The sequence below is a fragment of the Terrapene carolina genome, unplaced genomic scaffold (genome assembly GCF_002925995.2).
Source record: "Terrapene carolina triunguis isolate 2854851 unplaced genomic scaffold, T_m_triunguis-2.0 Scaffold174, whole genome shotgun sequence".
In the NCBI taxonomy this organism is placed as follows: Eukaryota; Metazoa; Chordata; order Testudines; family Emydidae; genus Terrapene; species Terrapene triunguis.
In genome coordinates, this window is record NW_020664525.1 from 2,728,844 (window position 1) to 2,751,479 (window position 22,636).

The window sequence follows — 22,636 nt, forward strand, 5'->3', positions numbered from 1 at the left end:
CCCCCGTCCCGATTTTTCACACTTGCTGTCTGGTCACTCTAGTAGGAGTGCGCCCATGCAACCTTGTACAGCACCACTTACAACAATGGGGGAAGTGGTGTGACCAGCGTTATTGCTGGAGCAAGTTCACCATTTTCTCTCACCATCAGTGCCTCCTTCCCCACAGACCTGTCTGTGATAGCCTTACCCCTAACTGGAGAGACAGTAGCATCCTCTCCATGAACCTCCTACCCCTCTCTCTGCTAGCCTGCCCCCAATGGGATGGCTACAGATGTTCTTGCAGGCTGGACAGTCTCCTCCATCAGTGACCGTTGTGCTTCTCTGCCGATCTGTCAACATCACCCTGGGGCCCGAGAGTGGGAAACACCACGATGGGCCCGAGCACCACAGAAAGCGTGCGCAAAGGATTCAAGAAACCGCTCCAGAACCGCTGCACCATCCACTGTGTCTCACTATTTTTTTTTTATGCCCTACAGAGAGGAATCCTTGGCAGAATCCAAGGTGGTCCTTTTTATTAGTCAATATTCTTCTTCATAGAAGCGTTCATTTTTAGCACCATGTCTTGGCTGTAGAGCGGCAGCAGCGTATTAAAGTAGCACCAAGCAAGCTCAGGGGGCTCTGTTGTGTGTACAGAACACATGGTAAGTGACTGTCCCTGCCCTAAAGAGCTTACAATCTAAATAGACGGCCCAAAGGTGGGAAGAAGGGAGTGGTGCTGTTCCCATTTTACAGATGGGGAAAGTGAGGCACGGAGAAACCAAATGACTTTTCCAAGGTCACTAAAGGCATATCTACATTGCAATTAAAAAAACTGCAGCACCGAGACTCAGCGCTGGGGTCAGCTGACTTAGGCTCACAGGGCTACAATTTGCAGTGGAGATGTTTGGGTTTAGGCCGGAACCTGGGTTCTGAGATCTTGTGGGATCTCAGAGCCCAGGCTCCAGCCTGAGCCAGAATACCTACAGTGCAGTTTTTATCCTCCCAGCCCAAGCCCCACATACCTCAGTCAGCTGACCCGGGCCAGCCATGGCTGTGCTATGGGTCTTTTAGCAGTGTAGACGTACCCACAGGCCGTGTGTGGTAGAGTTAGGAATTGAACCCATGTCTTCTGAGTCAGTTCAGTGCCTTCTCTTTTAGAGCTGGGTGAAATTTTTCAATCAACTTTAGGCAAAAAATGCGGATTTGGTGATACCAAACCACTTTGCCAATGGGAGTCCATTTGCCAAATAGTTTCAGTTAAAAAAAAATTCCAGAATAATTAAAACATTTTGTTTGAACATTTTCAAAAGGAAATGTTTTTGAATAAAAAAAAAAATCAAATGAGTTTTTGTGGTGACATTTCCTTTAATTTTATTTTTAGAAAATTAAAGAATGTTAAGGGCTCAAAATCTAAAGGTTTCACTGAACCTGACATTTTTTCAATTTTGCTTAATTTTTTTTAAACAGTTTTTTCTCCTGATTTGTTGTTGTTTGTTGTAATTCACAATGCACCCAAAACTCCATTATTCACACAGCTTTCATGCTCATCCATATACAGCAAAATCCCAATCTCCCTCACTACTGTTCCCCCGAATGAGCAGTTTTTCTCAGCTAAAGTCTTGTGTGTGTGCTTGTTACTGGATCAGAATCTCGACTCACCATTGCTGCAAATCCAGATAACTCTCAAGATTTCAAAGGAAATGCTTCAGATCTACAGACCCTTGATTGTGTTGTTTAGATTTTCAAACTGACTATGAATGTTGTCCTCTCGGTCTTATGTTACCTTGAGTTGGTTGCTCAGTTCATTCATGCCAGTTACATAGTTTAATTTAACATCAGGTCATTGTACGAGAAGAAAGCTATATGACTGCAGACCTCGATCATTAGCGACTGCAAGGGACAGATTCTGATCTCCATTACCACCTGGGTAAATTCAGAGTAGCTCCCTTGAGGTGAATGGAATTGCCCGGCTTTGTGCTGGTGTTAATCAGGCCCATAGATTCTATCCTGCATTCTCATAAGAACGGCCATACTGGGTCAGACCAAATGTCCATCCAGCCCAGTATCCTGTCTACCAACAGTGGCCAATGCCAGGTGCCCCAGAGGGAGTGAACCTAACAGGTAATGATCAAGTGATCTCTCTCCTGCCATCCATCTCCGCCCTCTGACAAACTGGTTAGGGACAAGTATCAGGGGGGTATATAATGCCTGCATCTGTAACTTTCACTCTATGCATCTGAAGAAGTGAGGTTTTTACCCATGAAAGCTTATGCCCAAATAAATCTGTTAGTCTTTAAGGTGCCACCAGACTCCTTGTTGTTTAGGTTAGGGACACCATGCCTTACCCATCCTGGCTAATAGCCATTAATGGACTTAACCTCCATGAATTTATCTAGTTCTCTTTTAAACCCTGTTATAGTCCTAGCCTTCACAACCTCCTTAGGCAAGAAGTTCCACTTCCTTTTATTTAAACCAGCTGCCTACTAATTTAATTTGGTGGCCCCTAGTTCTTATATTATGGGAACAAGTAAATAACTTTCTTATTCACTTTCTCCACACCACTCATGATTTTATATACCTCTATCATATCCCCCCTTAGTCTCCTCTTTTCTAAGCTGAAAAGTCCTAGCCTCTTTAATCTCTCCTCATATGGGACCCGTTCCAAACCCCTAATCATTTTAGTTGCCCTTCTCTGAACCTTTTCTAATGCCAGTATATCTTTTTTTGAGATGAGGAGACCACATCTGTATGCAGTATTCAAGATGTGGGCGTACCATGGATTTATATAAGGGCAATAAGATATTCTCCATCTTATTCTCTATCCTTTTTTGAATGATTCCTAACATCCTGCTTGCTTTTTTAACTGCCGCTGCACACTGCGTGGATGTCTTCAGGGAACTGATTAGTTGTAGCTAAATTAGCCCCCATTATATTGTATGTATAGTTGGGGTTATTTTTTCCAATGTACATTACTTTACATTTATCCACATTACATTTCATTTGCCATTTTGTTGCCCAATCACTTAGTTTTGTGAGATCTTTTTAAAGTTCTTCACAGTCTGCTTTGGTCTTAACTAGCTTGAGCAGTTTAGTATCATCTGCAAACTTTGCCACCTCACTGTTTACCCCTTTCTCCAGATCATTTATGAATAAGTTGAATAGGACTGGTCCTAGGACTGACCCTTGGGGAACACCACTAGTTACCCCTCTCCATTCTGAGCCTCTCTGGAAGCACAGCCTGGGAAGATGGGGGCAAAGGTGTTCTGAGGAAAGTCTGAAGACAGCAGGGAATGGTTTGCTCTTTGGTGTAGCCTAGAGCAGCCCAGCTACTGTTCTCGTTTATGCCCAGGCTGGAACAGGCTCAAGGGAACCATTTGCAATCCAGAATAGCTAGATCTCACCCCGCCCTCCCAGCTGCCATCCCCTCGGTGTTCTTCTATACCGGGGAGTGGTATGCCAGCCCTACGCCGCCCAGCAAACCATCCCTCTGCAACAGGTATTCCACCACGGGGATATCCAGCTGTTTTCTGGAATGCCACTGTGGGTTTGGACCTCAATCTGCTAGAGGCTTTCCCGGTAATTCCATAACAGCCCATGCCAGCCACACCTTCGCTTACTCATTCTGCAGGGAATTTAGTAACAAAAGAGCTGGCTGCGATCCCGACTATTGAAAAGAATAAACAAAGGCCACGTGGTTCCTCTGGGTTTTAAATTGGTTCAGCTGAGACCTGTTATCTCCTTGGCAGGGGTAGGGAGGAACTGGCAGGCTTTGAAAACAGGAAAAACTGGTCTAGTGAAAGTTTCTGATCCTCGAGTACACAGTGGGAAAGTTCATCGGGCACAGCACAGAGCGAACATTATTAGTTAACGTTTCTATTGGGGTATTACGTAGGTTGGGCCCCCTTGCGCTAGGTGCTGGACAAACATAAAAAAGGACAATCCCTACTCCAAAGAGCAATTCTCAGAATGCAGGAGGGGGGCTGCCTGGGGGGCACAGTTTGTAGCTACGTAGCCAGAGACTCCTATTCCGCTTAGCCTGCTGAGTTCTTTCATTCCATAACCCAAACGGCCAACCGGAGCACACACATACCTGCTGCTCTTCAGCTGGGATTAAGAATGAGGGTCTGTCTTGGGCACCGACGTCCCTGCCAAAAACCACCTTTGGAAAGGGCTAAAAACCAGCCCTCTTTCCGAAAGCAGTTTTTAGAAAGTTGTTTGTAAAGCCGGAGCCCTCGATTTGTGTCATAACCACAGGTAAATGTGCTGCTTAACAGAGACACCGTGGAGAGATATTTGGTTTACTAAATATAAAGGGGTTGGGCCTGAGTCGCCTCTCACGCTGATTTTACTCCTGGATGTGCCAGCTAGCGTCAAATAGCATAGCTTCACCAACGTCAGTGTGTAACTGAGAGCCGGATTTGGTCCCTTGACAGCAACTTCTTTATAAAAGCGTTTTGCTCCCAGAAGCCGCGAAAGCCAGGGCTTTCCCGAATGAGCAAGCGAGACTGGGAATTCAATTATGTAGACAAAAGGTGGCTGCTGGGGTACTTGTATAAGTCATCCTCAGTGATGAACAACTTATTGCTACTGTAAACATCTCACGGCCGGAAGCGCCAATGGAAATGCATGGAGCCGGCTCACACTGGGCCAGATTCACAGCTGATATAAACCGGCATAGCTCCATTCAAGTAAATGGAGCTGTGCTGATTTACACTGTCAGAATCTGGCCCCAGGTGTCACTTAGTATCCAGCCTCCTGGAAAATCTTATGCACGGGCTTCTGATGGGAGAATTCCCACAGATCCTGCCCTGCGTGCTTCCTCAGGCCCAGGGCCGGCTCCAGGCACCAGCGAACGAAGCAGGTGCTTGGGGCGGCCAACAGAAAGGAGCGGCACGTCCGGGTCTTCGGCGATGGGTCCCTCAGTCTCTCTCGGAGCAAAGGGCCCGCCGCCGAATTGCCGCTGAGGAACGAAGCAGCGCAGTTGAGCTGCCGCCGAAAAGCCGCCGATCGCAGCTTTTTTTTTCTTTTCTTTTCTTTTTTTTTTCCCCCTTCGCCACTTGGGGCGGCACAACCCTGGGATCTTCCCGTCCGTTCCACTACCACCCAATGTTGAAAAATGTTCATGAAATCGAATGGTGTCTTCTTTTCTTACGAACTGGCTTTGTTGACCTGGCATTTTAACCTTCCTGTTAGTGGGTCATATTGACACCCATTTATTAACCCCTTGATAAAAGCATTGCAATGGTGTACAGCTAGTGTGGCTCCTCTGGACGCAGCTAAATCTTGTGAGAACAGCTGAGCTACTGAGGTTTCTAGTCCATGTGGAACAGCCGTGTTAACTGTGTTCAGGAAGGGGCGGCTTTCCAGCCCTGCCTAGATGGAAAACAAGCCTTCAAGGACCCTTCCTACAAATCAAACATTACGCTTCTTAATCATAACCCAAAAGGCAAACAAGCTGTGGTATGTACTAGCTAACGCACTGCGCTGAGAACGAATAGAAATCCTTCAGGTATTGCCGCAGATCCTCCATTAGGACACTGTTCTTGCTCAGCTGATTTGGAATGTGTGTTTTAGCCAACCCTGACTGCTGCTTGAAACGCAGGCTACACGGAGCACTTCCTGCGTTGAGTGCCCGTTGTCCAGACCGGGTAGCATATCCTAAAAGCAAATGAAATGTTTGCCTCACAATAGACTCTTTCTGCTAACAAAGTTCCAGCCAAGATTGCTTTCAAAGCATGCTCTGTATTAGACAGCCGTTCATGGGATTGTCATGAACGCTCACGTGGTTGCTTTCTTCCTAACTGACACACGCTGTTCTGAGACCTTTCTACCCTTTTTAAACTGTAGTTGTCTCATGGATTTTAGTACTGCAGGACTGTGGAATGGGCCCCAAAACTGCAAGAACTGATAGTGAAATCTTGGTTCCCTACCATGTTAATTGTAAATAGAGCACTTTCCAGTGAAGACATATGTATTCAAACAGCTCCTCTTCTTCTAGGTAACAGGTCTGTACTGATGATGTCCAAAACCCCAATTCACAGCCAAACTCCTATGAAAATAACCTACTCGTGTAGCTCCTAAGGGGCAGTGGGGAGAATTGAAAAGCAGAAACAAATTATGATTATTTTATTATTTATTATTGTGTATATTATTTGTATAATCATCGTGCCTAGATTCCCTATTCATGAACCAGGACCCCATTGTCCTAGGTGCTCTATAGATCGCCAACAAAAAGTCCCCAAAGACTTACAATCTGCGTATAAAACCAGACCACAGATGGTAGAGACAGATCTGGGAGTACAAGTAAACAACAACGAGGCAATAGTGATCAACACATTTAGGCTGTGGTCTAGAGTTATTGGGCCAGATCCTCAGTGTAAGCGTCATAGAAGTTCTAAGCATCTGCTCCTGCGGCTTTTAATTCCACAGTGGAACCTAAGCCCAACAGGTCTGTTTTGTGGTTTTGGAGTCAGTCAAAATCTTGTGAGAACAGCTGATCTACTGAGGTTTTTACTGTTTACAACCAAAATCTTCCAGGGCTACCTGGCAGGATTTCAGCAAAGCTGAACCATACAGCCCGTTTGGCCTTGAACCCAAGCCCTAGCCTAAACCTAATCTGGATCCAGATCCAAACACTGTCTCTTTGGCCCAGCTCTGCTGTTTTCTAATACTTGTTTCATCAGTGATAACAGAGCAGAGTTTCAACAAGCCATGGGGCTTGGAAAATACTAGTCGAGAGTGATTTATAAATGTCATGGAGCTTGTCATGTGGAAGGATGCAGAGCTAAATGAAATTATATTTGGCCAAAGTCACACAGGATAAACAAATCCATTAATGGGCCAGATTCCATGCTTGGATACACTGATGAAAATCCAGAGGGTCACCATTGCTTTCAGTGGTGTACAGTAGAAAGGTAGTATAGCCGAATGGATAGAGCACTACTCTGGGATTCTGGAGACCTGGGTTCTTTCTATTCCTGGCTCGTCCACTGGCCTGCTGGGTGACTTGGGGTAAGTCACCTGTCTCCCTGTATGCCTCAGTTTCCCCATCTGTAAAATGAGGGTAACAATTCTGACCCCCTTTGTAAAGCACTTTGAGTTCTGCAGATGAAAAGTGCTGTGTGATAGCAGGGGATGATCACTCCAGATTTACAGCAAAGTAATTCAGAGCAGAGCCGGGGTTGGTGTGTTTAATGATTACTGTTGAGTCAGCTGGTCTCCCAGCTGAGAGTCCTCAGGGCTGCTTCTAGACTCAGCCCATGGAGCGTAGCCATGTCTGTTCCTCGTTTCCTGACATCCGTGTCTGGCTTTTATAGGGACCTGAAATGCAAGATTGAAAAAGAGGGCACCAAGAGGGAGCTCTTGTCCAACCAGTCCCACCTCAACGAGACCCACTGCGTCCACTGCCTGCAGCCCTTCAAGTTCCTGGTGAACAGCAAGCGCCAGTGCTTGGACTGCCACTTCTACACCTGCAAGAACTGCAGCCGCTACCACAAAAAGGAGCAAGCCTGGATCTGCGACCCTTGCCGCTTATCCAGGTAGAAGGACAGGGAGCAGCAGCCCTGCGGACGAAGGGGTTTCACAGTGGAATGGGGCTGGAGATGAGAGGCAGAGTGGCCTAGGGGGCGTGTCCTAAGCAAGACAGGAGATCTAGGTTCTATTTCCAACTTTGCCACTAGCCTATTGGCTGGCCTTCATCGCTCTGTGCCTCAGTTTCCCCATCTGTACAATGGGGTTCATAATACTGTGAAGTGTTTTGAAATCTACATATGAATGATGCTCCATAGGAGCTAGGCACTATTATTATGAGTAACCCCAAAGGTTAGGCAAAGTAAAGCCATGGTCAAGGACCACAAAGGATCTCACGGGCAAGTTCCCTCTCCAAAGAGTTTTGATGTTGTAGTTGCTGGGCAGTGCCTGTTATTTTCAGGTCACTTTCCTGGGACCCCGCTACACCTTCTGGGTGTCTAGTAGCAGAGAGCACAGCCTCGCAGTGACCCACTGCCACTCTCATCACCTTTTCCCCTGTGGGGGAGAGAACAGGGGTAATGATCCCTCGGGCAGCCCTGGGCCGCGTTCTGACCTAAAGATGGGCACGGGAACTGTCACTGCCATATTGGCAAAGAAAAGGGATGAGGAGTCATTCGAGTGCAGCACAGACAGCTCTGTTAGGCCTTAAAGGCTCTGGCTGGAGTTGGATGCTGAACAGGACCTCTCTGCCCCAGGAGGAGATGGTGCCACATCCCTGTCTCTTCCCCTCCCCCTCATTTGGAGCAACATGCCCCTCTTCTTCCAGGGTGCAGGGAGGGAATGAACCTTGCACTCCCCAGGCGTAGGGACTCGGATGGTGACGTCCTTGCCTGAGATGCACTATACAAGGAAGCTCCTTGTAGTCTCAGCGCACAGTCTGAAACCGGAGGCGCTGCTGTCTGGGGGCAGGTGAGTGGAAGGGATTGTCACCCCGGGCGTGGGCTCTCGGAAGCAGTGTCAGTGCTCTGGGCCCGAGCATAGAATGGGCCCCTTCGTGATCTTGTCTTCTGGAACAGGCGGTCAGACCCTTCCGCTGCGCACAGCCAGCGTTTCCATTGATGACAAGTCAGAGAGAGGTTAGACCATTAGCGCTGGGGGAGCAAATAGTGGCCAAAAGCCAAAACAACTCCAGACACCCACCACATTTGTACTGGAGGCAGGGGGCCTTTTAATTAAGGTTGAAACTCCAGGTAACATACCACCCCCCTGAAAGCACGGCACCTTAACCAGTGTGATAATCCCTTTTGCGGTTACACTTATATGTTGTGGATGCTCCAGAGAGATGGGGACATAAAGAGACATCTGAGGCTCCAGGTCCAATATTGTTTACTGGCTCTAAGTGGAAAGAAGGATACGTATGTGTGTGGACGGTAGAACAGTAGGGAAATAAACCCGACATCTTGCCTCTCTCTGTGTCTTCCATTGGGACCCAATCCAACACCCACTAAGCTAAAGTCAGCGAGAGTCCTTCCACTGACTTGGATGGATCGGATCAGACATTGGCCAATGAAAGCACGACCACTCTGGCTCGTGTCTGTAATTTACTGCCTCTCTCTCTCTTTCTCTTTGAGCAGGATTGTGAAGATTGGCTCCCTGGAGTGGTATTATGAACACGTGAGATCCCGTTTCAAGCGGTTTGGAAGTGCTAAAGTGATGCGGTCTCTCTACGGCAGGTTACAGCATGGGCAGAAAATGAATCCAACGTTGCTAGGTACGGCAAAGGACTGCGCTCCTTTTGATCCGCCTCGCATGCTTATTTAACTAATGCTTGAGCAACTGTAACAGACACACCTGGGTGTGGTGTTCTGTCCCATCTAGTGGCACCGAGACCACTTAGAGAGAGAGAGAAAATGAGTCTGCTCTATAGCCTTAGCTAAGAGCCATGTAGCACTTAGCTCGTGCAGTAGAGGCTCATGTATTTAGCTCTAGAGGTCCTAGGTTCAATCCCGCCCGCTGATGACCAGGGTGTTACATGACCCTTTGAAGATATACAATGCAGATACATAAGAATGGCCATACTGGTCAGACCAATGGCATATCTAGCCCAATATCCTGTCTTCCAACACTGGCCGGTGCCAGATGCTTCAGAGGCAATACACAGAACAGGGCAATTATTGAATATCATCTAGTCCTAGTACCTGGCAGTCAGAGGCTTACATGCTAGTAATAGTACTTTTAATAATATAATACCAATTAATGCTAAGTTATTGGTAAATTTTGCTGTTAGTAAATGAGACAAAGATTCAGTTAATTATCTGCTCTGCCACAGATTTCCTGAGTAACCTCTGGCAAGTCTTTTAATCTTTCTGTGCTTCAGTTCACCAGCTTCAAAATTTGGATTGTCTCAAATGGGGACTCAAACTGACTAGGTAAAATGTATCCCTGGTGTAACTCCATTGATACCAGGGATGAATGTGGACGTGTGTGTGTGTGTGGTGTACATCTGTGTATGTATATATATGTTGTGCATCTATATACAAAAAATATACAAATATGGTGCTTTTATATCCATATTCGCACTGTTGTTTAAAATATCTCTAAGCCTGTAAGTGAGGACCAGATTCCAGCCTCTTTGCACTGCCAGAGCAGCACGCAGGGACACTAAAACTGCCCTAAAAGGGCAGCTGAGAATTCTCCTAGGTTGGAACAGCTGCCATAGCTGTCTCCTCCATAGGCGGCGAGTTATATGGGACCGTGGTGCCTGTGCTCCACCAATATTCAGGAATGTGGGCCCGGCCTCACCAATGTTTGGGCTTATATTTTCAAAGCTGTCCTGTCCATAGGACGGACTGGGGCAACCGCTCCAGGCCCCACGCTTTGGGGGGCCCTACACTTCAGGGGGATGGCCTGGGGGGTTAGCAGGGGTCCGGCACCAGCAGCAGCAAATGACCCGGCCCCAGCCCGCCCCGCTCTGCTATGCCCCGCCCCACCTCTTCCTGCCCCTTCTCCTCCCCGCCCCCACTCCACCCCTTCCCCCACGTCCCGCCTCTTTCCGGCTTCCTCCCACTCCCCCAAGTGACACCGGGCGCCGGCAGGGAGGAGCGGGGCGGGCTGGGGCCGGGTCACTCGCTGCTGGTGGTGCCAGCCCCCCACTAGCCCCCCAGGCCGCCCTGGACCCCGCGTCCCTCTGAAGGACTGGACCCTCAAAGCGCAGGACCTGAGGCGGTTCCCCCAGTCTATCCTATGGACGGGACAGCTCTGCTTGGACCTGTTCTGGGCACCACCAAAAATTATACAAACCTGGTGCCCGTGGTCTCCTCTGAACCCGAGACAGAGATGTGTCGGGGGCAGGGCTGGAGTGCGCTGTGATTTGGCGAGCCCAGTCAGTGTAGTGACCCCGAGGGGCTTATTTCAAGCCAATGGAAGCTAAAGCAGCCCTCAGGTCAGTCAGACTCGCTCTAGTTTGGCCCCCAACCAGTTGCAGGGACAGGGTTGAATTCACCTCCCCCCCCATCCCAATCTCCTCTGTGCCATGCTCTGCTCCAGAGCAGCAGAGGAGTTAGTCCTGAACCAACATTTATGCTTCCTAATACACAGCAAACCAAGGAGCACGGCTGCTTTTAAATAATTGACGACAGCCGAGCGAGGGCAGTTTACACGAGTTGAAGAGCTGGCCCTTTATCGCAGCGGTTTCTCCTCCACCCCTGTTTTCTGCACACTGATAAATGTTTGTATACTGACGTGCCAGTAGGTGGCAGCGTTGGACAGCTTTAAAGACTGACATCACTGTTGCCAAAGCCTTTGGAACAGGTCTTTGTTCAGGGAAAGCCCCTGGCGGGCTGGGCTGGTTTGTTTACCTGCCGTGTCCACAGGTTCGGCTGATCGCGGCTCCTACTGGCCGCGGTTCGCCGCTCCAGGCCAATGGGAGCTGCACGAAGCGGCGCGGGCCGCGGGATGTGCTGGCTGCCCTTCCCGCAGCCCCCATTGGCCTGGAGCGGCGAACCACGGCCAGTGGGAGCCGCGATCGGCCGAACCTGCGGACGCGGCAGGTAAACAAACCGGCCCGGCCCGCCAAGGGCTTTCCCTGAACAAGCAGCGGCCCTAGTTTGAGAACCACTGGTCTATGGTGAGATCAGGGGTGGGGGAATTCTTTTCCCACTGTGAGGTCCCAGCAAATAGTTTGCACTAATGCCATAGGTGTACATTGATTAAGCCTGTATATCCTTATTCTTTTCCCAAGTCCACTAGTTCATAGAAATACAATTAGAAGCCCATGGTGTAGATAGTATTTAGTATGAAATTAAAATGATTGCTGGATCTAATTTGCACATTTCTCCACAGTATACTGCAAGAGTGAAGAGCATTGAGGTGTTTAGCTTAAAACAAAACAAAGGGAATACTGAAATAAGAATGAAGGATAATAATTTGCTTAGTCTTTTTTCATCACAGAAGGGCTAGTAATTTTTTATCAATTAAAAAATACAGGTAAATTGGAAGGCTCCCTTCACGGAGTTAATCTTCTTATAATAACTAGCATTTACTACGGGCAATGTGATAGAATATGATTTATGATTTGTGCAGCACCCTGTCATCCACCTGAGTCCTAGATTCTGCAGGGAATTTAACTTTAAGTACATGTGTTTAGCCCCATTGAAACTTAACGTTTGGCATTTGCTTAATTATATTGGGGAATCGGGGTCTTAACTGGTTGTTAATGTCGTCCTAAAAATGCCCATGCCGTGCTTGGCCATGCAGTCCGATACAACCCACCCCGATATATTTATCTGCCCTCCTTTCCATCCCTGCATCCCTTGAAAAACATGGGGAAATGGATGAGCCTTGCAGCATGTCAGGAGCTTCAGAAGCCCTCAGACCCAGTGGGGAAGTGAATTGGACAGCCGAGGACTGTGCCCTAAGTGCTCTGCCGCCACCAGCCAGCTGTGGATGGCCTGGTTAGCTCTGTCTCATGCCTTGGCTCCTTGCAATTGCACACGCATCACACAGTCTTTCAGTCAAGGCCCAAACCATTCCGAGCTTCGCTGGCCTCCAGCGCCTGCAGCCTCACGGTGAAATCACTTTGCAGGCAGCACTGATCAGGGCACAGGTGTCGTGGGCTCACTCCGTGGAGTGTCGCTTTACAAGCAAGCAGCCACTTTCTGCCCCAGCTGCAGTTTCTCGGTGGTGGTAAGGCAGAGCCTTGTGTAGAGCATGGTACTGTAACCCAGCCTGGAGGTGGCAAGGACAGCGATAACTGTGGCATGGGCAGCAGCCGAAAGAAAAGGACACAATGGTATAAGAACATAAGAACTGCCCTACTGGGTCAGACCAAAGGTCAATCTAGCCCAGTATCCTGTCTTCCGACAGTGGCCAGTGCCAGATGCTTCAGAGGGAATGAACAGAACAGGTAATCATCAAGTGATCCATCCCCTGTCGCTCATTCCCAGCTTCTGGCAAACAGAGGCTAGGGACAACTTTCCTGCCCATCCTGGCTAATAGCCATTGATGGACCTATCCTCCATGAATTTATCTAGTTCTCTTTGTTATGGTCTTGGCCTTCACAATATCCTTGGGCAAGGAGTTCCACAGGTTGACTGTGTGTTGTGTGAAGAAATACTTCCTTTTGTTTTAAACCTATTGCCTGTTAATTTCATTTGGTGACCCCTAGTTCATGTCTTATGAGTAAATAACACTTCCTTATTTACTTTCTCCACAGCAGTCATGATTTTATAGACCTCTATCATATCCACACTTACTTGTCTCTTTTCCAAGCTGAAAAGTCACAGTTTTACTAATCTCTTCTCACATGAAAGTTGTTCCATACCCCTAATCATTTTTGTTGCCCTTTTCTGAACCTTTTCCTATTCCAATATATCTTTTTTGAGATGGGGCAACTACATCTGTACACAGGACCGGCTCCAGGCACCAGCTTACCAAGCAGGTGCTTGGGGCGGCCACACCAGAGAGGGGCAGCACGTCCGGCTCTTCGGCGGCAATTCAGCAGTGGGCCCCTCACTCCCGCTCGGAGCGAAGGACCTCCCGCCGAAGTGCCGCAGATCGCGATCGCGGCTTTTTTGTTTGTTGTTTTGCGAGGGGGGGGGTGGCTGCTTGGGGCGGCAAAAACCCTGGAGCCGGCCCTGTCTGTACACAGTATTCAAGATGTGGGCATATCATGGATTTATATAGTGGCAACATGATATTTTCTGTCCTATTTTCTATCCCCTTCTTAATTATTCCCAGCATTCTGTTTACTTTTTTGACTGCCGCTGCACATTGAGTGGATGTTTTCAGAGAACTATCCACAATGACTCCAAGATCTCTTTCTTAAGTGGTAACAGCTAATTTAGACCCCATCATTTTATATGTATAGTTGGGATTATGCTTTCCAATATGCATTACTTTGCATTTATCAACATTAAATTTCATCTACCATTTTGTTGCCCAGTCACCCAGCACTCTTAGCAACCACTAGCTGGCCAGCTGGCCAACGGCGCCCCCTAGCTGTGAGCCTAGTAATAAATGGCAAGCATACCCCGCAGTCAAGCAATATATCCTCTTGGTCACTTCCATCTGTTACTTCCCTTTGGTTTAAGCATTCTTGTTCTTTTCCTGGCTGAGTCTCTGCTTGGATATTAGGAAAAACTTTTTCACTAGGAGGGTGGTGAAGCACTGGAATAGGTTACCTAGGGAGGTGGTGGAATCTCCTTCCTTAGAGGTTTTTAAGGTCAGGCTTGACAAAGCCCTGGCTGGGATGATTTAGTTGGGGATTGGTCCTGCTTTGAGCAGGGGGTTGGACTAGATGACCTCCTGAGGTCCCTTCCAACCCTGTTATTCTATGATTCTAGCTGTCCCTCATGCGTGCCCCACTGTGTGTTAGGTGCTGGCTAAGTTACTGAGCACCCTGAACCAGCTGGCTTAGGTGGGTGTCATGCATATTATAGTCCATGCCTACTTGCTCTGGCTGGCTCCATAGACATGCTGGACAGGAAGGGATGATGGAATGCAGTCTGGTGCAAACTTGGCATGAACAGAAGAGCAGCGATCCAACTATGCCCTCTCTGAGCTCTTGGGAGGAAGTAGCAGAGCCACTCAAGTGATCCCATATGTGCCCCAGGAGTATCTGCAGACGTGGTGCCACATTCATGCCTGCTGTCCTGGATCGTGACCCAGATCCCATTGAAGTCAGTGAGTGTCTTTCCATGGATTCCACTGGGAGGTGACTCAGTCCCGTGAAGATGATGAATGGATCCCAGTGGAATAGGACCTTTGCCTTACGTTATCCTAAGGCCTGACACTGAGAAGTGCCGATCACCCACAACTCCCCAGTCAGGCTATTAAATAAGGTAACAAAACCAACTGCATGTTCGTTGCAGGAGAGCACTGTGCACATGTTGGTGCCGAATACATGAAGTGTGAACTAGCTGCACTAAGCCTCTTTGTGACTCTAGAGCACATGGAAAAATCTCACTGATTCTGAGTCTAGTTGTGACTCCAAACTCACGGTCCAGTTTTTTAAATTTGCTTTACTGGTTGTGCCTTGAGAACTCTAGAGACCAGACTCTAGCTCCTGCTAAGCGTGGTTCTGGAAGTTGTTTTGTGTAACATACCCGTAGAAAGTGTTTATTTTTCCCCTCAATTTTTCTTTGTACTTAGGTCTTCATGGCAGAGTTTACAGCTTGCCAGACATCAACAGTAAGTCCATTTTTTTTAATGCTGTTTAAAGGAAATTGTAGTAGCGGGCTGGTCTGATCGCTCAGTGCAGTACTAATGGAGGTCCCCAAATCTTCTGCTTCCTGGGTCCTCTTGGTTCCTGTAAGCCCAGCCTGTTGTTGTATACTTCGGAACAGTGTATATCAGGAGGGGCGTTGGAAAATTGGAATCTCCATAATGTTGATCCTTTTTCACTCTAACAAATTCATGCCTGTTCTGAGACTTCTGTTTTTCAGATTTAAGCTCTGATTCAGCACTGCTCTTAATCACATGCCTATCTTTAAGCACAGGAGTGCCTTTCTGAATCTGGGCCTTCATAATGTCATAACTGGGGGGTTCTTGCCAGAGATAATCAAAACTTCTCCCATTCCTATGAATGGGCATTTTGTCCATCTCGGGTTTGGCTAAAGGGCTCTCTGGGAATGGTACTGTTTGGGGTTGTGAATTATCTATGCTTGCAAAAGCAGTGTTGACTCCCATTGAGATCAATGGAGCTACTCCTTACAGTAGTATCAGGTCTGGAAATCAAGGGTTGTGATCCATTAATATAGAAGGATGAAGAGGTCTGGATTTTCTCTTGATTGTCCCTGCCATAAGGGGGCAGGTGAGAATCAGGAGCAAAACTATATTGGGCTGGAGTTAGAGGTAAGAATAAGCAAATCTAAACTGAACTGATGTGATTTACACTTTAGAGTCATTAGCTTAGACTCAGTGAGGTTCTCTCAGACTCAGACTCACACCAATCTCCTGTTATGTAATTTAACCATCACCTCTGAATTTGGCCTAGTGAGTCCATGTTGGTGTATCTTATACATCAGAGAGCTGGAAGATGGGTCTGCAGCAGGAAGAGCAACTAGTGAGAGGATATAAGATGATATAAGTTTTTATAAGAAGATAAGGGTTGTGAACCGCGGCCACGTACACCACTGTCATCAAGACACATCACATCTGGGACCCGTCAGCTCCAGGAACGCTGGCCTATATCTCTTGAGCTAAAGGAGACTTCCTTTTGCTGTAGTAGGGTGACATAGCGTATATTCCTTGGATCAGCCACTAGAGGGAGACATGATCACACACTAAGGCAGTGTGTTAAGAAAGAATGGGCCCATGAGCACCCAAAGCATGGGCCTATGAGCACCTCTTGAGGCCAATGACTCCAATAGGAGCAAGAGCTGGCTCCAAGAGGCGTTATAAGAGGAACACCAGTATGGGCCCATCGGGTTGCCATTTCCGAGACACATTGGCTTCCCCACCCTCCAGCACCACCAACAAAAAGGGTCCCAGTGCCGACCATGGCTAACGGTTACTGAAATGTTCTAGAGAACCATTGTACATACACACATGTACACACAACATAACGCAATAAATGTATTTTTATATTTAACTGTCCCAAGTAGAAAAAACAACCAATTAAATCTTTTCACCAGCAGCTGTGGCAGTAAGAAAACCAGCCAGGCTGGTTAAAAACCAGCCAAGTGGCAACCCAAGGGTACCCAACAGACAGTGTTCCTTCAGCCACACGATGGCTGGGATGCTGCAGCCAGCCACTCTGAAATCTCACCCCTGAGTGGTGCTGGAGCTGCCAAGCCCTTGATGCACACTGTTTTCTTGTGCTCCCTCCCAGGTGAGTGCCAGCTGCGTGCCAGCGGCGGGGTGCGCAGTGACAGCGATGATGAAGACGACCTCGTGGATGGCGCCGAAGCTGAGCACTATACTAGGGTGAGCATTTACCTCTGTGGACATGCCATGCCTCGTTCCGCGTGCTTCCGTGTGGACTGTGCTCTTCCCCGCTCTGGGCTTTCTTAGCTGGTGGGGGGGCTTTCTCTGCAGCACTCCGCAGGGGTTTCCGTTGCCTTGGTTTTCTGATACAAACCTATCTGCCTATGTCGCCAATGTAAATGCTGTAAAGAAAGTGCTGGACTCCCGCCCTCTGGAAATCAGGCCCCTTTGTGGTGTCAAGGTCCCAGAAATTGATGCTCCCAAAATTACTAGCCCCTTTTGACCAGGTTTCTTTCCCCCTGATTAATATGAGCATCCTGGTTCTCTCAGAGTGACACACTCTGACGGGGTGGGGGGGGGCCGTCCAGTGCAGGGTGAGTGCACCCCATCCCTCAAGCTGCCTTCTGCCTCTAGGCAGTGAGGCCTAAGGGTTCAAGTCTAAGGGCTCTTGCTATAGGGCTGTAAGGCCTAGCAGTCAGTCACTTGCAATGCCCTGACTCCCAGGACAGTGGGGCCTAGCGGCCAGAGTCAGTAACAATACCGGACTCCCAGGGCAGTTAAATTGAGTGGCCAGAGTCAATAGGGTTGGGCCGCCTCCCAGAGGTGCGGCAGCCAGGGTAGGAAGACCTGGGCCCTCCCTGCTCCACCGGGTCTCAACCCAGGGCCCTGGTAGTGGCAAGTGGGCTCGCCACTTAGCGGGGATCCGCCAGAACTATGCTGACTGCTGTAGGAACAATGGCTAGTCCCTCCCTGGGCTACTTCCTACCGTGACTTCTGCAGTCCTGATCTAGACGTCTTTGGGATCTCCGGTCTCCTCGGGTTGTGCTGAGCCCAGGGGCTCTGACCTCCAAGTGGCGCCCTCAGGTACCTGGGCGTCTGTGTGAGTCTCGGTGTCTCCGGCTCCCACAGTCCAGGGCTTCCGCAGCTCCCGGGCTGGAGCCTGCAGCATATGTCCTTCCTCTCCGGCGACTAGACCAGACTGAACTGGGCTGCTCCTTCTTATACTGGTGCTACACCGTGAGCATGCCTAGTTTGGACAGGGGGGCGTGGCTTCCTCCTCCCACAGTGAGGAGTTAGTTAACCCTTCCCCGTCCAGTGCAGGGTGAGTGCACCCCGTCACACACACCAACCACCTTTTTCTAAATAGGAAGGAACAGTGTGGCCTAGAGGGCAGAGCACTAGACTGAGACCTGGGTTCTAGTCCTGGGCTTGCTGGGTGACCTGCTGCAGGTCACTTTGGCCCTCTGTGCCTCATTTTCCCTCTTTGTAAAATGAGAATAATAATATTGACCCTCCTTTATACAGCGCTTTTCAGATGAAAAGCCTTACGTGTGAGCTAGGTGTTGTTAAATAGATTCTAAATGTCACATTTCCTGCCTTGTCATGCTATAGGTCAGCCTCTTAGCCAACTTCATTACCACATCCATTTGTTACATCATTGGCATTATCTGGGGAGGTAAATGTTTCTTTCAGTTGGTCTCCTGGAAATGCAGTCACTTCATTTCAATCTAACCTATTAAAGATACATGCTATCCTTCCCCAGAACTATGTCTACACTACGGCCCTTACGGGGGCACAGCTGTAAGGTCTCCTATGTAGCCACTCTATGCCTGTGGGAGAGAGCTCTCCCATCAGCATAATTAAACTCCCCCATCCCCACGAGCGGCAGTAGCTGTGTCAGCAGCAAAGCATCTCCCTCCAACGTAGCGCTGTTCATACCGGCGCTTCTGTCGGTGAAACTTATGGCGGTCAAGGGTGTGTTTTTTCACACCCCTGACGGCCAATAGTTTTACCGACAAAAGTGTTGACATAGTCTTAGTTTGGTAAAGTCTCTCTTAAGGGGGCATAAGCATCAGACAGTGAAGTGTAACATTCCACACAGGCCAAATAAATTTGATCTAATTGCAAAGCTGCAAGGGGCATTTTAAGGAGCGGAGGTGGCAGTGCCTCCTAGCTGTGGCTATCTCTGAATGATTCCCTGGCTGAAAAGGGGGACGCCTGTTTGAGGATTCCACAGCAGCTGTTGGAATTCTCTGTGAAATCTGAGCCAAGCTCACTTCCCCATAACTCCTCAATGAACCTCCAGTTGAGTTTCTCCTCCACAGCCCAGAATACTATGGTCTTGACCGAAAGATCATTGAATTCAAAGGGAGTCTTCCCATTCACTTCAAAGCGCACTGGAATAGACCTTGCTCCTCTGATCCACACCAATATTGGATATCATTCCCATTCTCATTTACACACCCTTTAAATAGGAAGTAATGTGATCCACATTCTGCCCTCTACCACCTAGACAGCTCCACTGATATGTCAGCGGAGCTGCATGGCAGAAAGAGAGAGCAACATTCGATCCATAAATACAATTAGGCAAACCAGTAATGTCAGCTCTGTAGCCAGTAGAGAAGAAAAGACACAACCAGAAACATAGGTGGAGATAGATAGTTATGTGCTGAAAGAGTCATCAGATCCCTTTTTAAAGACCAGTTGTGTTTACACTGAATTTTGCTTTCTTGCACTTTTTATGCTTTCTAAGATGCGCAAGACAAAGCGCCTGCTGTCTGTTCATCCTTTTGATTTTGAACTGGACTCAGAATATTCCGCTCAATCACGCCGTCAATCTGTGCAGCTTTCTCAAACTCCGGTCAACCAGGATGGCCACCAGGTACTGGGGAGGTGGTTGGGGACTGCTGTTCTCTCGTTCCTTGCTCCCTTCCTTTCTTCTCTTCCGCGGTTCAGCTGCTTGGAGTTTCCAAGGGTATGATGTTGCTTAGCTTCCCCCCCTTGCTTTGTTTTCTGCCACATTGACCTTACTCCTGAAGGCCATGAATCAGAATGAGGATAGTGAATTGGAGTGAGGACTGGTGAGCTAGGATGGCAGGAGATTCGGAAAAGATCGTGTCCTCTGGTCTCATTTTCTTCTGGGTTTAATTACTTGTTTTTAAATTGGCCCCTGCAGAAATCAGATAAGTCTCTGTTTCTTTGCAATCCCACATGAACATGGGCTCAGTTCATTTCTAGCCTCAATGGTCAGGGATAAAGATGGCTTCTTGTGGTTCCAGCCAGCTGCTCTCGCTGGAGATGGAGAGCAAGGCAGGCTGGGAATTGTAGTCCTTGTATCCACAATTGTAGTACTGGGTTCTGTCAAAGCCAGCTGAGGAAAGGAGTGGGAAATATGAAGACCCTTCTCTCCCTGTTCTGTGGGAAACCTGAAGAGAGCTGAGGTGCTTCTCTAAGCAGGAGAGGCATGTAACCAACCCACATCTGTTTTGTCTGTAATTTTGTTCCTGTGTTTACACTGAGGCAGGCCCCCCTGGGGAGGAGCTGAGGCCATCTAAAAAAACTGATCCATAAAGTCCTGACAGGCAACGCTGTTCTTATTGTTTGCAAAACTCCTTGACCAGTCACAGCAAGCCACATGGAGACTGACCTTCTGAAAAAGAGAGGGAATTGTATGGGTAGCGGAAGATTTCCCAAACCTGAAAAACAACAATTTTGCATAATTATTGCATAACAGTTGTGCAGAAGAGTGCAAAACCAGCTTCACTTCTTCCAGTCATCAGTGCTGTTACCAGCCATTGAAAACTGAGAGACGTTAGTACCGTAGAACCTCAGAGTTACAAACACCACTGTTACAAACAGACCAGGCAACCACACACCTCATTTGGAACTGGAAGTACACATTCAGACAGCAGCAGAGACCAACCAAAAAAAAGGAAATACAGTGCAATACTGCCTTAAACACAAACTACTAAAAAAATAAAGGGAAAGCAGCATTTTTCTTCTGCATAGTAAAGTTCCAAAGCTGTATTAAGTCAATGTTCAGTTGTAAACTTTTGAAAGAACAACCATAATGTTTTGCTCAGAGTTACGAACATTCCAGAATTACGAACAACCTCCATTCCCGAGGTGTCCCTAACGCTGAGGTGCTACTGTGCCTAGATTGAACAACAAACCCAATGACTGTGAAAGTCACACCTCAACGTAGCATGTACAACATAAGAGATTCTTCTTCCTTCCCCAGACCTGAAGAAGAGCTCTGCATAGCTCTAAAGGTTTATCTCCCACCAATAGAAGTTGGTCCAAAAGAGATATTACCTCACCACCTTGTCTCTGTCATAAAAGATTCATGTATTCTACTCGATGCACAAAAAAGCAGCATCTCTTGCTTGATGTCCAAAAGGCAGACAGAGTTTTCCTGAAATGTTTCGAACTGACTTGCATACAGGCTAGTGATGTGCAAACCTCAAAAGTAAGGAGGATTGGTTCAATTTGTACAAGAGCACAGACGTTTGGATGCTGATTTTAGCCTTAATTCACAGCGTCCAGACTTCATGGAGTTGCAGGACTGGATAATCCATTCTTGCTTCTGGTTAAGTCAGAAATACCAAGTTGCCTTTTTTTTGTTTGTTTGTTTCTGGTACCTCATCACTTAAAACCCTTCTCCTGGGTAGAACCAGGAAGTGCTGAGAAATGTAGCAATAATTTTTTATTTTGAAAGTCAAACAAACCTTGGAGTTTTCAAACTCCAATATAAGTTTGATAAAGCTTTTGGGGCAAACCATATAGGATGGTTCTAGCCTGTCTTTGTGAAGGACACTGTGCTTGTAGCCTATGAGAAAATGATCTCTCTTTAAGAACCATCTGCATATAACCAGGGTGTGGGGAGCCACATTATTGTTTAATCAGTAAAAGGCCTTGACACTTTAAAAACATAGACACATGGGCTGAGATTTTCCAGGCTGCTTAGGGGATTGTGATGCCCAATTCCAATTAAGACTAATGGCAGTGGGGTGTACAAATCCCTTAGGGAAGGCTAAAAAATAACCTGCAAATATTTTGCTCGAAAGTGGGTTATGGGGAAAGGGAACACACTGCTCATTTATAGGTACTGACCCGTGTCCTCTCTTCTCAGTCATTCCCGGACTTCCCTGATGCCGGTGAGGACACCTCCCGGAAGGAGACAATGATCGCTGAAGCAGACCTGGCTGCAGTGTTCCACCAGATCCTTCAGGAGCAGGGACAACATATGACCCCTCCAGAGCAGGAATTTAGCACCGAGGTCCGGCTGACAGTGAACTCACGAAGGAAGAGCCTGGAAAGGAATCCCAAACCCGGTAGGCTACACTGACCAATGTCGTCCTGTCCCATTTGAGGAAAAGCATCTGTGCCAGCAGTTCTAACAGAATGGGAACGCTAATGGTTCCAGGCTCTTAAAAAATAACTAAACTACTAAACCACAGAGGGCCTGACTTTCATAGCTAGGTGCATAACCATACATCTGATTTGCACATGCAAATCAGCTTATGCAGCTAGCTGGTCATTCGGGCATGAGCAACTGATCATCCTGACTCCAAAGCAAGGAATGCCACCTACCGAATCACCAGCCTCACTCCCTACGTGCTCTGGGCTGTGGTAGGAGGTCTCTCAGGCCTACCTTGCTTAGCATGTCAGATGAAATCGAAAGCCAAAGTAGCCTTGCTTCAGGCCTGAGCGCGGCCACATTTTAACTTGCTCAGCCAGATCCCCATCTGGTGTAAATCATCCTAGTTCTAATGAAGTCAGTGGAGCACCGCTGAGCTACACCAGATGAGGATTTGGCCACCATGGCAAAGCAGTGGCTCAATTGCTTATGGCATGATGACAGCTTTTGTCCTCATTTTCAAGCTGTGCACCAAATGTACTCATTTGTCATGCTTAAACCTGTTGGGGGAGATTTCCCTGGCTCTGGAGCCCTGTGCAATCAAACCCTCTCCTGAGGGGA

At 47.9% G+C, this 22,636-nt stretch overlaps 1 protein-coding gene across 1 annotated transcript in view; it reads left to right on the forward strand.

Annotated features, from left to right (window-relative positions):
- Positions 1-22,636, forward strand: part of LOC112121730 (melanophilin-like) — an 82,403-nt gene that overhangs the window by 22,812 nt on the left and 36,955 nt on the right. The window contains exons 3-8 of the mRNA XM_026653980.1: positions 7,296-7,517; positions 9,084-9,220; positions 15,100-15,138; positions 16,781-16,875; positions 19,409-19,537; positions 21,788-21,989. Coding sequence (XP_026509765.1) covers positions 7,296-7,517; positions 9,084-9,220; positions 15,100-15,138; positions 16,781-16,875; positions 19,409-19,537; positions 21,788-21,989 — 824 coding nt within the window. The remainder of the gene's footprint in view (positions 1-7,295; positions 7,518-9,083; positions 9,221-15,099; positions 15,139-16,780; positions 16,876-19,408; positions 19,538-21,787; positions 21,990-22,636) is intronic.